Source organism: Peromyscus californicus, unplaced genomic scaffold (genome assembly GCF_007827085.1).
Source record: "Peromyscus californicus insignis strain IS unplaced genomic scaffold, ASM782708v3 Scaffold_5__1_contigs__length_169319896, whole genome shotgun sequence".
Classification (NCBI taxonomy): domain Eukaryota; kingdom Metazoa; phylum Chordata; class Mammalia; order Rodentia; family Cricetidae; genus Peromyscus; species Peromyscus californicus.
This window is the reverse complement of record NW_026294573.1, coordinates 42,192,642-42,208,780: the sequence shown is the minus strand read 5'-3', so window position 1 is coordinate 42,208,780 and position 16,139 is coordinate 42,192,642. Positions and strand designations below refer to the sequence as shown.

Below are 16,139 nucleotides of genomic sequence, written 5' to 3'. Positions count from 1 at the left end.
AAAAGAAAACTGTGTTGGATTTACTGGTGCCCCATGTAATCCCGGTACTTGTGGGTAGAGGCAAGAGGATCAGGAAGTCAAGGTCAACATTGTCTCCATAGCAAGTTTAAGAGCCATCTTGGGTAGATGAGACCCTGCCTCAAAAAAAACAAAAATGGGCTGGAGAGATGGCTTAACAGTTAAGTGTACTGCTCTTGCAGAGGACTGGAGTTTGACTCTCAGCATCCATGTCAGACTGCTTACAAACACCCAGAACAAGGGATCTGATGCCTTTTTCTGGCCTCTCTGTAGTATGCACACGCCACACACACACACACACACACACACACACACACACAAAATATTAAAGGTTTCTTTACAAAAAAAACCCAGAACAACATTAATACACACCAAAAAATAACAAAAGAAAGATTTCATATATATAGAATTACATATGTGGTGATAGTAGTTATTACAGAACATGTTTGAGCACTTGGTTAGTTGCTTTTAGGTTGTAGATAATAAAAGCATTTAACAAAAGTTAGTGTTTGTTGAATTGAATAAAATCAACTACCATTATAATTCTGAGATTCAACAGAATTTGTGTACTTATTCTGTGCCGAATGATGTAAATGGAAATAAATCATCATCCCTCTTGCTGATAAATAACACATCTTAGTGGATGTTAGAGGAATTCATTTCTGATCTAGCATGTGTTTTATTTACTGCAGAATTCTGGATAAAATAGAATCATGTGACAAAGGCAGTGGGATCTGAGGTGTGGGTTCATATTATTGAATAATAGCTTTCTGGAGGATGTAAGGGAATTGTCTTAATATACAAATAATTACAATATGTATATATAGTTGTGCAAAGTACTTTATTAAAAGAATTGAAAGTGCTAATAATGTAGTAAAGTGGAATATCTTGTTGCCCTGTATAGCTTTAGCATTTTGAGTGAGTATCATTTATAGTAGCAATGTATAACTGTGAATTTTGTTTTTAGACCATCGTAGGATCAAGTCCTGTTGCAGATTTCTCTGCTATTAAGGAACTAGATACCCTTAACAATGAAATAGTTGACCTGCAGAGGTATGTAAAGTAAAATTATAGCTGACTTTATAGGTACACATACAGATTTTATATTTTATATGTACAATATATGTGTATTACATAACATCCTCATTTCTAATGCACATTTTGATAAATGCTACTTTATTTAATTAAACACCATATTTCTGCTTAAATGGAATCAATGCTTTTTTAAAAAATCAAATATAAGCCGGGCGGTGGTGGCGCACGCCTTTAATCCCAGCACTCGGGAGGCAGAGCCAGGTGGATCTCTGTGAGTTCGAGGCCAGTCTGGTCTCCAAAGAGAGTTCCAGGAGAGGCGCAAAGCTACACAGAGAAACCTTGTCTCGAAAAACCAAAAAAAAAAAAAAAAAAAATCAAATATAAGGCAAGTGATTGAGGAAGATGCTCACTGTTGGCCTCTTGATTTTATACACGCTCACACACATATCTATACCTTTTTATTACTTTGGTTCAAAATGGAAGTAAACATTGGGTTACTGTGTCTATAATGATGTTTAGATTTGATTTTCACAGGGCCTGTAAATGCTTCCTTAAACAGTCTTGCTTGTTTTTGTGTGTATTAACATTTAAATGACTATATAGGAAAATAGTTGTCTCTGTGCCTCTCAAGCTGATGTTGGACAGACACAGTCTTCATTGTTCTACACTTGCTTTCTTGACTTGCACAGTTGTTTAATGTATAAAATGCCTTTATAGTTATTTGCATAGGAATTAGAGCACCATAGATAAAATACTCTACTTTTGTTGCCATTTCTAATATTTGTTACATTTGGACAGTTGAACTTTTACCAAGCTTTCGTAATTATGATATTATGGCTGTTCTATATAGTGAATGATAACTAATAACCTATGAGGAGCATGTTTAACATTTTTTTGACTATCTTATAAAAGCTAAAGAGTTCTAAAACCTTCATTTAGGTTGTAGTCACATTTTATCAGTGTGTGATACATTTGTATATGAAGTGACATTTGTCCAAATATTTTGTTTTAAATGAGACCTGTAACATAGGCAAACTTGCATTCACTTTCATTTTCACCTTACCATGTCACAATAGGACTCATCTACCTATACCAAAACGATATTGGTTAGAGTTCAGTTTTTTAAGTTGGCGTTAGATCACCAAGTCTTTAGAATATTTTATTATATACCTAGCCTTTCATTATTATGAATGAAAATTTTTTCTGTACAAAAGTTTTCACTCTTGAGATTTTTGTCTTTGAGTCTTTATAATATATTAGAATGAATGTGTATAACTATGAAACAGGAAAGAATTCAAACAGTATATGTGATGTTTACTAAATTGCTTTCTGACAGAAGATTCCACCTTTATTGTTTGTTTGTTTTTTTACCATTTATTTATTTTATTTATGTATTTATGTGTGCACACATGTATGTGAATGCACTGTGGTGCATATGGAAAGATCAGAGCACAATTTTCTGGAGTCAGTTCTCTCCTCCAACCAGGTGGGTCCTGAGGATTCAACTTAGGATGTCAGGCTTGGTACCAAGTTCCTTACCCATTGTGCCGTCTCACTGGCCCTTTCATTGGTTTAGAGATGAAGATGTTTAATTCCAAAGACTTCCGATTGACATAGGATATACCACTCAGACCCCTCAGTAGCTCCCTGTCCTTAGTTGAATCCCATTTTTGTTTTTTATCGAGGTATGAAGGGTTCTTCCTTCATGATGTTCTCCTGCAGAGCACAGAGGTGTACACTTTTAATTCGAGCACTCAGGAGGCAGAGGCAAGCAGATCTCTGAGTTCAAAGTTTGCCTGGTATAGGACAACCAGGGCTACATAGAGAGACTGAGTTTGTCTCAAAAAAAGAAAAAAAAAAAAGAAAAGAAAAAAACGCAACAACAACAAAGAACCCATAGCGTTTCCCCTATCATCCTGACCGTTCTTCTTAGACACTTTCCACAGCATTTTATCTCCTCTGACAGTGTAAAACTTCTTAAGAACAGATACTGTATTTTTGCACTTTCTACCTTCAGCACTAAGCAGAGTGCTGTAATCAACCTCTCACTTCTGCTCTATCGTTGTATTAGTCACTTCTCCTCTCATTGAGGAAGTCCATAACAGAAGCAACTGAAGGGAGGAAGGATTTATATTGGCTCACAGTTTCAGAGGGTTCAGTCCATCCTAGCAAAGCAAGTTGGATGGTGGGAGTGGCTCTGTCCACCGAAGCAAGAATCTGTTGTAGAGCTTCTCATACAGCCACCAGACCAGAAGGCAGACTACATTGGCAGTGGGGCTGGGCTATAACTTTCAAAAGCCCACTCCTAGTGACCCAACTCTTCCAGCCACACCAGACTTCCCACAACTTCCAAATAGCAATACCATCTAAGACATCTAACAGCTTGTAAGGACATTCACATTCAAACTATGCTAATCCCTTTCCTCTAACCACATAATGCAGGTGGGCATATTACCTCTCACCTCAGTCTGCCACCTCTTGCATTATTCATTGTCTCTGATTTTACTGTTCTCATTTGCCTAGATATACCTTTAACACTGTAAGCATGTATTCGTGCTTTATGTCCCAAGTTAAATATCTCTTGTTAAGCTGTTCTTAAAATCTTTAGGTTGCCAGTTGCTCTTTCTACTTCTAGAAACTTGATCCGTTTATTTCTTATTTTTATTTTTTCAAGACAGGGTCTCTCTGTGTAGCCTTAATCGGCCTAGAACTCGCTATGTAGACCAGCCTGGCCTCAAACTCACAGATTTTCCACCTGCCTCTGCCTCCTGAGTGCTAGGGCTATAGGTGTACACCCCCATGCTTAGCCAGTTCTTAAAAGCTGTTCATGGATCCTGTAAGAATCCTTACTCTGAAAGTAAAATGCCTCAGAAAAGTTCTGGGGTTTTTTGGGGGCAGGTTTTTTTTTAAAGATTTATTTTATTTTTAATTATGTGTGTGTGGAATATGCACATGTGAATCAGGTGCCTGTGGTGGCCAAAGGTGTAGGGTCCCAGTGGGACTGGAGTTATAGGCAGTTATGGGTGCTGGGAATGGAACGTAGATCCTCTGCAAGAGCAGCTTGTACTCTTAACCACTGAACCATCTCTCTAGCCCCCTGTGAGAAGTTCTTGACAGATGAAAGGTGCAAGAAACTGAGACTACTTTAGTCACTTGGATAATGTGGTTATGGTAATTTATGCTGAGGCAGGAGTTAATATTTTGACTTCTGCTAGCTTCTACTTCCTTCTTGTCTGTCCTTTTAGCAAAAACATAAGGAAGCAAAAGCCACATCCTGTCAGGCCTATTTGTTATCTTAGTTTTGGACCAATAAACAAGATAGGTAATTATAATAGTTATTGGGATTGTGCTATATCCACTTTATACGAATTCTTTTTTTGAATTTTTACAACATCCCTGAAGAGGAAGAAGCTTTATCTTGATTTAACAGTTTTTAAATTATTTATTCTAGGGGCATGAGGATGCATATACATGTATACAAGCATGCATGCACAAAGTATGGGTGGAGGTCAAAGGATACCCACCTTGCAGGATAGAACTCTGGTGGTCAGGCTTGGCTGCAAGTGCCTTTACCCACTGAGCCACCTTTCCAGCTCCTGTGTCTTATTGCAGATGAGGCCATGCAGTATAGGATTTAGGTGGTAGAACTCTTGACCAGATCTCCAGATTATCTGACATCATTTTGTCAAATTTATCTCCCCCCCCCCCCCCCCCCCCCCCGCATTCATTTAGTGTGTGGTGTGGTATGTGCACATGGAGGTCAGAGGACAACTTGTGTCTTTTTATCTTCTTCCGCCATGTTTGTCCTGGAGATCAAACTCTTGTCACACTAGGCCACAAGTGCTTTTACTCACTAAGCCATCCTACTAGCCTGACTTGGTCAAGTTTACTTAACTGTATCAGAGTTTCTTCATCTCTAAAATGGAAATGCAAACACTATATAGATGCTGAGAACACGGTGAGTCAGTACAAGTTATCAGTTGTCTTTTCAATCCTCAGCTCATACCTTAGCACATAAGACTTACTGAATAGTTGCTCAGTAAATACTGTCTGAATAGCTGAATGAGTTCTTTTCCCTACTGAAGACAGGCTGGGACCATTGTGGCTAGATTGTCAGTGCCATGTCTTTGCACAGCCCCAGGGATTGACCTGACTGGGGCAGTGAGGGAATGAAGAAAAGACAGGTACACAGGGACCTCTAGAGACTGAAAAGCTGGGGTTGGGTGGGCTGGGCTCTTGGATAGAGAAGCCACAGCACCTAGGAGCTGAGTGTGTCGTGCAGTTGATCAGGAGGTGGGATTATTACAAACACCTGCACAAGGGGACAGTTACTATGCACAGTTGAACAAGGAGGCAGGGTTATTTTATACAGCTGTACAAGGAATTGATTGGGTCTAGCTAATCTTGGTAGGAACAGTCTGCAGGTGGTAAAATTGAGGCCTAGAGGAAGGCTTTTCCATCCCTCTGAGCTTCACAGGGTGGACTGGGGTGGGGTGGATTTGCCAGTTTTCCATGGAGCTGATACATTGGTCTAGGCATGGCCATGCCCATGTCAATATGTTCCTCAATATATATAGGCTTCTGTCTTGTTTATATTCAAGAACTGATATAAAACAATAACAACTTTTGACGCCCTGGAAATGGATCTTTTAGCCCCAAACTCTGCCAACAACATCTGGCTGTCACCTCTTGGGGGCACCTGAGTCCTGTCTGCCACAGGAGCTGTTTGCTCCTTTGCAGTGCTTGTTGGATGGGGCCTTATGCACACTGAGCAAGCTCTGACCACCGAGGTAGAATCTAGCCTGAAAGGAGAGAGCCTTCTGAATTGCCAACTCACAGGGATAATTGTTGGCCACATGTGTGTGTTTCATTGTGCAGCAGTAAATAACTAGTACAGATTAAGTTCATAGGTTATCTTTTAGAAGTTTTTACAAGTGGTGTATAGTGGTCCATGCCTGTAATTCCAGAACACTAAAAGCCGATCACAAGTTCAAAGCCAATTTGGACTCCATAGTGAGACCCTATCTCAAAAAAAGAAAAGTTGATTTTCTTTAAGAGAGCCTTATATATGACTTGAATTTTTAAAATTAGGCTTTTGATTTAGTTTTATTCAGTTACCACTAGAAACCATTAGATTTGGAGAGATCATTGCTTATAGTACCAAAAAAGAATGTGGAGCTCTTTTGCATATATGAGCCAGTCTGACAGGCTCTAGCATTTCCATGGTACTGACACTAGAAAGTGTCACTTCTGGCTGCCTCACCAGTGATAAAACTGAAATAGGCTGGTCCAGATTAAGACTATTATGGACTATTAGTGTAAAATACATTAATTTCAAAGTATCAGCAAAGAATGTAAAATATCTCAATAATATTTTTTAGATTTATTACATGCTGTAATATTATTTGAATATAGTAAAGTAAATAAAACATTAAAATTTCCTTGTTTCTTTTTGGTTTTTCAAGACAGAGTTTCTTTGTGTAGTTTTGGTGCTTGTCCTGGACCTCGCTCTGTAGACCAAGCTGGCCTCAAACTCACAGAGATCTGCCTGGCTCTGTCTCCAAGTGCTGGGGATTAAAGGCGTGCACTACCACCACCCGGCATGATAACTTTTAATTACATATATTTTGTGGTTGTGGTTGCTTACTGAGGGACACTTATATCTTACAGTAAAGCAGTAAATTTTAAGATGTATTACAGTCTGTTTGGAAAAACAAAACATCTGTCAAGAAATTTTAGGTTCTGGTTTGAGAGTGCTGACCTTTAATCCCAGCACTTGGGAAGCAGAGGCAGCAGGTGGATCTTTGTGAGTTTAGGAAGGTCAGGCTATGTAGAGAGACCCTGTTTTTTTTTTTTTTTTTTTTCAGGGGTGCGGGGGAAGAACTTTTAGCATCTGGGGGATTTAAGAGTCCTAGTCTCCACCAACGTAAGAGCCAAGTGTCAACAGTTTGTACACTTCATTGCCACTTCTAAAACCCAGTAAATAACTCAGCATGGTGGCACACACCTTTAATTCAGCACTGGGAAGGTCGAAGCAAGTGAGTTCTTGGTTCATCTATTGAGTTCCAGGACAGCCAAGGCTACATAGTAAGAACCTGTTTGAATAAAACAAACAAAACAATAAATGTGGTTTTATACTAATAATAGACTGATCCTAATAATAGCTCCTGAAGTATATTTAGCACCCATTATGTGCCAGACATCATGTTGGATTTTTTTCTAGGTGTAATGTAAATTAATCTAGGTCAGCAACTTTACTATACCTATAAAATAGTTCAGAAAACCAAACTCAGGGTTTTTGTTTCTCATCATAGTTTTATCCTTATGGATAAAAATGACAACTGAATTATTTTTTATTTGAAAGACAAACATTTCTTCAAACATTCAAAAAATGTATCATCTAATTTTGGGTCCTACTACTAAAGGTGCTTTGGTTTTATATAAGCCATACTCCCAAAGTGTGTCTTGTCAAATTGCAGTTAGGATCTATTTTCAATAATTTATGCCCATGGATGTGTTCTCCTACTCTTCAAGAAGGAAAATAAAGCTTATTGAAGCAGCCAGCCTCCCGTCTAGAGTGGTGGTGGAGTGCTTGCGAGCCCTTGGTCTTGTAGAGAATCTGGATTCCCTTCATAGCAGTCACATCGGGTGGCTCACATTAGCTTGTACCCCAGTTCCAGGATGGTAGTGGAAGCCCCCTTCTGGCCTCTGCAGGCACCTGCACGCATGTAGTGCCCATGTATACTTCCCACACCCCTGTGTCCCACATTCATTACACATAAAATAAAAAATAAATTAAAAAAAAAGACCAGCCCAGAACTAAGAAAGTTAATTGTCCACATATATCATACACTCTTAAATGTTTACAGCATTTATCTTACTATTTTATAATTAATGTTTATTTTTCCAACAGATTATAAATAGGGGTTTAACTTTAATTTTAGAGAAATTAAAAACCTAAGGTAAAAATCAGTGTCTGTCCTCAAACTTTAGTTTTTAACCGACTCAGAATAAAGAGATCCCTAACGTTTAGACTCATTTGAATGCAGAGCTAAACTTGTCATCAGCTGTGTATAGTTATTACTCTAGTCTAACTCTAGACTTGTAACAGTTTCCAAAAGAAGGAGTCAGACTGTTAGGTTGTCTCTCCAGCAATTGTTGTCAGCTGTTGAGTAATAAAAGCCTCTGCTTCCTCTCTTTCACACAAGCCAAAAAGGAAAGAAGAGTCATATTGTTAAATCCTGTCATTCACAGCTCAGAAACAAAGACTCAGCCTGGTCTGGAAACCTCCAGGGCTCAGCATTTGCTGTGTGCTGCAGCTCTGTGTTTACCAAGTGCTGACGCTCACTTATGACCGTCTCTGATGCTTGGTTCGAGAAAGTCTCACCTTTGCTTTCTTGTTCTTTTACATTAATTTTTAATCATTGATGTATATACGGTAAAATTTTTCATTTTAACCATTTTACATGTTGTCTTTTGTTTTAATGCTGGAGATCAATCCTGAAGTTTTTGTGAGTGCTCAAGAACCACTGGGCTGTATATCTCCAGCTCTTTTTTAAAAACATTTTTTTTTTCCAGAGTTGGGCATAGTGGCGTTCGCCTTTAATCCCATAACTTGGGAAGCAGAGACAGGCAGATCTCTGTGAGTCCAGCCTGGTCCAATTAGTGAGATCCAGGATAGCTGGAGCTACATAGTGAGACCCTACCTTGAGAAAAGAAAAGAAAAAAAAGAAGGAAGGAAGGTTGATCTAAAACTCCCTATGTATTTGTCCATTCAGGCTTTGAACTTGGAATCCTCCCGCCTTGGCCTTCCAAGTAACTGGGACTACAGGTATAGTCCACACTCAGCTTCAGTGTACATTTTAAATGACATTAAATACATTTGTTACTGCTACCAATAATCTCCATAACTTTAATCTTCCAAAGTTGGACAGTTTAATGTATGTGTGTATATTTTTTGTGAGGGGGGAAAGAGTAGAAAGGAAAGTAGCCCTATAGTAGTCCCTATTCAGTATCAGCTTCTTGTTCTGTAGACTTAAGAAAGACTTTGGAGCCGGGCGGTGGTGGCGCACGCCTTTAATCCCAGCACTCGGGAGGCAGAGGCAGGCGGATCTTTGTGAGTTCGAGGCCAGCCTGGTCTCCAAAGCGAGTTCCAGGAAAGGCGCAAAGCTACACAGAGAAACCCTGTCTCGAAAAACCAAAAAAAAAAAAAAAAAAAAAGACTTTGGAGAAATAAATATTGTGAAAGTTTAGGTGTAGTTGCTCTGTTCTGTGATGGGTAGGAGACATGAAGTCCAGGATGAAGGCACCTTACCACCTCTATATTACCTTAGACCATGTCCTGAAACTCTGGGGTGAAGAAAATGTCACTTTTTTTGTTTGTTTGTTTTGTTTTTGTTTTTTTGTTTTTGTTTTTCGAGACAGGGTTTCTCTGTGTAGCTTTGCGCCTTTCCTGGAACTCACTTGGTAGCCCAGGCTGGCCTCGAACTCACAGAGATCCGCCTGGCTCTGCCTCCCGAGTGCTGGGATTAAAGGCGTGCGCCACCACCGCCCGGCGAAAATGTCACTTTTAGTTCTGCTCCTTGGGGTGGTCGACTCCACATAGTGATAAAGAACCCTAAGCAAGAAGAGAGACACAGCTAACATGTTGGCAGATGTGACAGGCTGCATGCCTGAGCATCCATGAGCATCCTGACCAGCTCCACTTAGCTTCCCACCTAGACCCTCTTTTATTTTGAAACATGGTCTTTCATAGCCTAGTATGACATCAGACTTGCTATCCTGAGGATGGTCTTGAATTTCTGAACCTCTGCCTCTACCTCCTGAGTGCTGGGATTACAGGTGTGAGTGTCAGGGTGTCCAGTTTAATCCTGTACTGGGTTGATTAAACCTAGGGCTTCATGCAAGCTACATGAAGTCTACCAACTAAATTACAGCCCTAGCTCCCAGTCTGAACTTGGTTGAAATTGATATATAACCTATTTTAGTCACATATAAAACTCTGGTCCTTTTAGTTTATAGATAATATGTTTATAGATTGTGTTTCTATTAACAGACATACAGTTTTTAATGCTTTTATCATTTAAATCTTATAGAAAGTGTAAAATGAAGTTTTGAATCAATTATAATAGAGCCATTTCTTGTATTTGCTTGTGTGTTTACCTTTACCAAAAACCTTTACATTGTCATATATAATAAGCCTGTCATGCTTTCGTTTGAAGGACTCGTGTTATCATTTCTTATAGGACAGCCCTCCTAGTTTTTGTTTATTTGAAAATAGTTTAAGGCCAGTTTTGTCAGGTATAGGATTTTTGTTGTTGTTGTTTGTTTTAAAGACAGATCTAACTTAATAGCTCTTACTGGCCTGGGACTTGCTTGGAACACACAGAGATCTGTCTGCTTCTGCCTACCAAGTGCTGGGGGGTTCCATGGTGTCTGCCATGCCTGCAGGTACAGAATTCTTCATTGGCAGTTTTTCTTTTCAGCATTTTAAATGTATCTGTCTATCTCCTTCCCTCCATCCATCCTATCCCCTCTCTCCTTCCTTCCCGTCCCTTAGTGGGGATGGCACCTGCCTCATGCATGTGTCTTAAGCTCTGTACAACTGAGCTCCAGCTCCATCCCTTAGATGGGTTTTCTGATCTTACCTTGTAACCATAAGTCCTTTTTACAGGTTTAAAAAGTATTCCATCAACATTGTTTAAGTACAACTAATACTCAAAGCTTGTATCTTCCATCATGTGTATTTTACTATCCTAACTCAAGATAATGATCATACCAACATTCACACATGAAGAATAAGACTTGGCCTCTGTTAGAAAGGCAGTTTCATAGCAGGCTGGAATTAGAATCCAGGTCTTCTGGGGTTTGTTTTTCTTACTCTCAAATTTAGGCACCTCACTGATTATTTAATGAGAGTAGCATGCTTCCCTTCACTTGTAATATAAATTAATAGTTACGTTTCTTAGTATTAACATTTTTAAATTTAAATTGCACCTAAAGGAGTTTCACAAGAAATACCAAGACTGAAAAAATACAGTTTTGTGACTTTTTACAAGCTTTCTAGTTTCTAATGATTTTTAGTTTTAGAAAATGATGGATGCTATGTTCAGAAATTTGGCAATAAATATGTATCTGGGAAGGATGTGGAAAGTGACTTAATCCTGTCCATGATACTTTTGGCATCGTATCAGAGTTAAGACAGATGGTTCCCTCTGTCCTCCCTATAAAACTGAGCCTGGAAAAATAGAAGTAAATTGTGACCTCGGGTTTTCTTAACCTGACTGCCCTTGCGTTTGACCACTCCATGTTAAGTTTCTGCAGTTACCCACTGTGGATATCTAAAAGCCTAGTTTGAGCCTTATTTTCCTTGATGAGTCCAATGTGAAGGTACACAGAATCAAAACTGCCAGCCTTTCAAATGCCAGGAGTTCTGTCCCTTCCTGTCTGTAGCATTGGTACTGTGGATCTCAGGACATGCAAGCATGTGGGAGTGGGTAAAGGCATAGAGATAGTCTAAGTAAAGGATGTATGATTAGGGTAATTTCTTTCCCCTTTTCTGGAAATTACTTCTTTATTCATATAATATACTGAAAGCTGCTTGAGAAACTGAATATATCACTTTTAATTGTGGTGCAGAGCCTTGAATAGTTTTTGAAGTATATTAAGAAGAATGCTTGAGGGCTGTAGAGATGGCTTATTAGGTAATATAGAAGCAAGTATATTGGGGGGCATTATAAATGCTGGGTAGGTATGGTGGTCTGCCTGTAATCTCTGTATGGGAGGCAGAGATGGAGTATCCCCTGAGCAAGCTGCTAGCTAGACTAGCCATATCTGCAAGATCTAGGTGCAAACGAGAGACTGTGCCTCAATATATATAAGGTGGAGAGTGATCAGGGAAGGCCCATCTACCTTGGCCCTTCCCCCTCAAAATGCATACATCTTTCTACTCACATACATAGGAACACACACACACACACACACACACACACACACACACACACACACACACGCACGCACGCGCACGCATAAAAATTATATAAAAATACACATAAAATTTTTGGGGTGCTGGCTGGCCTCTAAACTCAGACATCCATCTGCCTCTGCCTCCCAAGTGCTGGGATTAAAGGTGTACACCACCACCATCCAGCATCACATAAAATTTTTTTTTACTGTTTTTATTGGTTATTTATATATTACCTTTAGAAAAAAATATATGTTCATTTTTTTAAGAAAGGAAGACTGTAAGAAATACAGTCAATCAATTTTCAAGCATCTAAATGTATGTTTAGATTTTTTTTGGTTTTTCGAGACAGGATTTTTCTGTGTAACTTTGTTGTCTGTCCTGGATCTCACTCTGTAGCCCAGGCTGGCCTCAAACTCAGAGGTCTGCCTGGCTCTGCCTCCCCAGTGCTGGGATTAAAGATGTGTGCCACTACTGCCTGAATATTTAAATGTTTTTAAAACAAGAGTGTAATTAGAGGTTAAGGGCTATTTCAAGACAACAGACTAACAATTCAGTGTTTCTGATATTATAATCTAAGTTAATTTTCATACATTGTCTGGCTAGTACTATGTTATGGTTCTTAGTCTTGACCATAAAAGAAATTATTAAAGGGACCAGAATTTTACTTAGATAAACATGAATTAGAAGTTAAATTTTATTGATTTCTGAGCTAAGAAATGATTTCTAAAGATTCTTATATTTTATTTTGGAGACTGGTCTTCAGCATATGTTTAGAGATATATCTATGGCTCCCCTCCCCAAATACCTTAAGTTATAAGCAGCAGTTGGTACTCTTCAGCCATCCTCCATTTTCCTCATAGATAGATGCTTGTTGCTAAAAGCCCCAAATCTTTGTGATCTCTCTTCTCTTTTCACCAAGTGAGCTTCCTTTGCTTTGCCATTCTTCTGTCTCCACTGCGTTCAGTCAGCCCACTGCCTGCTTACAGCTCCCTTTTCCTGGTGTGCACTTGATCTTCTGAACAGGCACTGTGAGGAGCAGGAGTTAACAGCAGCGCAGAGGGTTGAGCAGACACTGTCAGAAACAAGAGTTAAAAGAGCAGCAGGAAGAATTTAAATTATGCACATTCACATTCAAGTCTGCAGTGGCACTCTCCGACACTATATAATGTTTTCTATTTTGTTATCTGCTGTCTGAAATGGAGCTGAAGTGTTATTGACCTTGTGTGAAATGTCTCTCAGGATTTGGAGGATGGAGCTTGGAGGGGCGGGCGCTACATTTCCATGTGACTTATCTCTGACATACTGCAGCAGGACTGAAAACACTCATCTGCTCACATAAGGAGGGGGAAACATTTCCAAGATTGAGCTGGCATAATTGTGCTGTATTTTCAGATTTTTCTCCCTTATGATTTTCTATTTTTCAATTTCACCTAATTTGATAAGGGTTGGAGGTGGGGGGAGGCCTCTGCATAGTAAATACATTGAGGAATGGAAGGAAGACTGCAACAATGATTCGAATGGTAAGGGACTGTTTAAAGTCTCCACGGCATCGTGACCCACATTGCAACCCATCTGACAAACGGTTAGTGAGATGGCCATCTCAAGTAGTTAAAAGTAGCAATGTACAGGTAGCTTTATTTGAGTGCCTTTTTCTTCCATACAAATCTTAAGATCATTATACCTACATATCCAAAACAGCTGATTGGTGCTGCATATCAAAGTCTCACTTCAACAAGATGAGACATACAAATAAGGCATGTAGTTTCTTCCTTATATATTTGGTATCACTTCCTCACTTTCCTTTATGATAGAGCTAAATGAAATCCGAGCTTACATGTAGGTTCTGTTACATACTGAGTTATGTTAGTTTTTTGAAACATGATAATGACCTAGTAAGGTGAAACTGCCATACTAGACTCTTGGGCTTCTGAAATGCTGTCTTCCCTCTCCATATTGCCTTCTGCTCCCCACCCCCGTGTATTGCTGAAGAAGTCTGTGGCATTTTACTTCTCATTTTGTAGAAAATAAGAGCAGTACATGTGAGTGGTTTTAATAAACATGGGAAGTTAAACTTGTCATAGGAAAAGAAATAGCTTTATTTTACAATTTAAATCTTAAGTTTTTTGAAATACATTCATATGAATCCAGTTCTGTTAAAAAAAAAAAAAACCAACAGGAATTTGGGGTGATATTTCAAAGGAGAGACTTGTGTGTTTGATTTAAGGGGAAGACATAATGCTCCCGTGGACTGTTTTTAAATATAATGTACATGATTTTGTATTCTGACCAATTGGGTCATAGGTACTCCCAAAAGACCTTTTTGGAGTAAATGTGATATTTCATACAGCATGCTATCTGTATATTAACAATCTTCTACATTTTCTGTGTTGTTGCATTCTAAAATTGATGCACACTGGTGACTTAAGGGAAATTAACACACAAATGGCTCTTTTTCTTAATATTATTCACTGTTTCTATCAGCCATTCTTGTTTAATAGGACAGTGATAGTTAAGGGTTAAGCATACAGAGCTGATGCAACTCCTCCTTTTCTTCACCAGCAGTTTTCATTGGACAGTATCACCATAGCAACAGTGAGATCAGTGAAACCTGAGTGTTCCATTGATTAGTTTCTGCTTCTTCCTTTTTTAATCTATCCTTTTTCACCACATTTTAGTGAGGAAGCAATTTTTTTTTCTTTTACAAATAGAGCTTATATTGATTTCTATTCCATAAATAATTTAAAGAGGGTAGAAAATTCTGCCCTTCATTTAAAAATTGAATGTTTCAACATGTATTTAAAAAGCGATTCAGGCTTAGGAGGATGGATAGCCATACCAGCTGTAGCTGATGTTCTCAGATACTCTTGCATTGTTTGCTGGTCTTCTAGGGAAAAGAACAATGTGGAACAGGACCTTAAAGAGAAGGAAGACGCAGTTAAGCAGAGGACAAGTGAGGTTCAGGTAAGTGGTCTGTACTGCTCCATTTCTGATGTGGGAATATTCATTGTAAATGTATTTTCTATTTGATGGGCATGATATTTGGTCTAGGGAATATCTAGTATTTGTGTGACATAAATGTCTCTTTTTTAAATGATGATTGTTCCTCTGAATTCTGGCCTTTAAAGATTATACTGCAATGAGAAAGCAGTGTTTTTAAGCACATATTTATAGACTTGAAAATATTTTAATGATATTTACCTGCATATTATTCATTAAAGATAACTTTGAATGACTTGATATAAATAATATTACACCAGTAAAATTAAATTGGATCATCATCAAATACCAAATTGCTTTTTTTCACGCATGTAAGGGTTTTGTCAGCTGGGAGACCTACTATTTTCAAAGACTGTTTCTCATGTCGCTGGTAGGGAAATGATAGAGAGCAATTTAAAATAATATCTTATGAACTGCTTTGTAGCCAAAATACCTGAAACTTTGTTATAAGGTGATTTAATTCATTTTTGCTGTGTTGTATTAGAATTTTATTTTATAAATAGAGGATATAATAAAACCTGTTTCTGTGTGAGAAATATGACAGAATGTTTTAAACATTAAAAACAGTACTGAGCAGTGTTTCCTGTAGCCATGTTTCTGGGATGCGTTTCCTGAGTGCTGTGCAGGAGGTTGGATGTGTGGGCACTGGTAGCAGCTGCCAGCAAGAGCTCATGGCTGGGCATTTCCTAATGTGTTACTTAGTTGTTAGATTTTTCCGACTTGTACTGATGGTTTTAAATAGGTGGAAACTGACCCATTATTTTGTTTTGACAGAGGAGAACCGTGCTAGGGTGGGGAAGATGATTCACTAAAGGGTTGAGGGAGCCAGAGACTTGTGGTTGGCAGTTGACTCTGATTGGATGACTGCATTAATTATATTTTTTTGGAATTTTCCTAAAAGTGATGTGAAAATCTAGAGATTTATTACCAACATTTCTCTTTCTGCTATTGATAATGAATGTGGGCTGGTAAGCTGCTTGAGTTTCATTGTTTTGTGTAATTTTAAGCTTCTTGAAAAAAATGCAAACATTAAAACTTATTGCTGGGAACAGCTTGGGAACAGAGGATAAAATCTACAAGTTTTTTTTTTCTTCACTTTGAAGTAGGTAGTCACTGGTATAGT

The 16,139-nt window shown here is 38.6% G+C and overlaps 1 protein-coding gene and 1 long non-coding RNA gene across 2 annotated transcripts in view; one reads left to right on the top strand and one right to left on the bottom strand.

Moving 5' to 3' along the window:
* The window catches only part of Eps15 (epidermal growth factor receptor pathway substrate 15), a 113,728-nt gene that overhangs the window by 58,500 nt on the left and 39,089 nt on the right, over positions 1–16,139 (top strand). The window contains 2 exon segments of the mRNA XM_052715063.1: positions 986–1,071; positions 14,908–14,980. Of these exon segments, the coding sequence (XP_052571023.1) occupies positions 986–1,071; positions 14,908–14,980 (159 nt within the window).
* Positions 1,461–13,517, bottom strand: LOC128096015 (uncharacterized). Its single transcript, XR_008213501.1, has 3 exons — positions 12,825–13,517; positions 7,061–7,148; positions 1,461–2,769 (listed from the first exon to the last, which is right to left on the bottom strand). It is a non-coding gene; the product is annotated as an uncharacterized LOC128096015 (long non-coding RNA).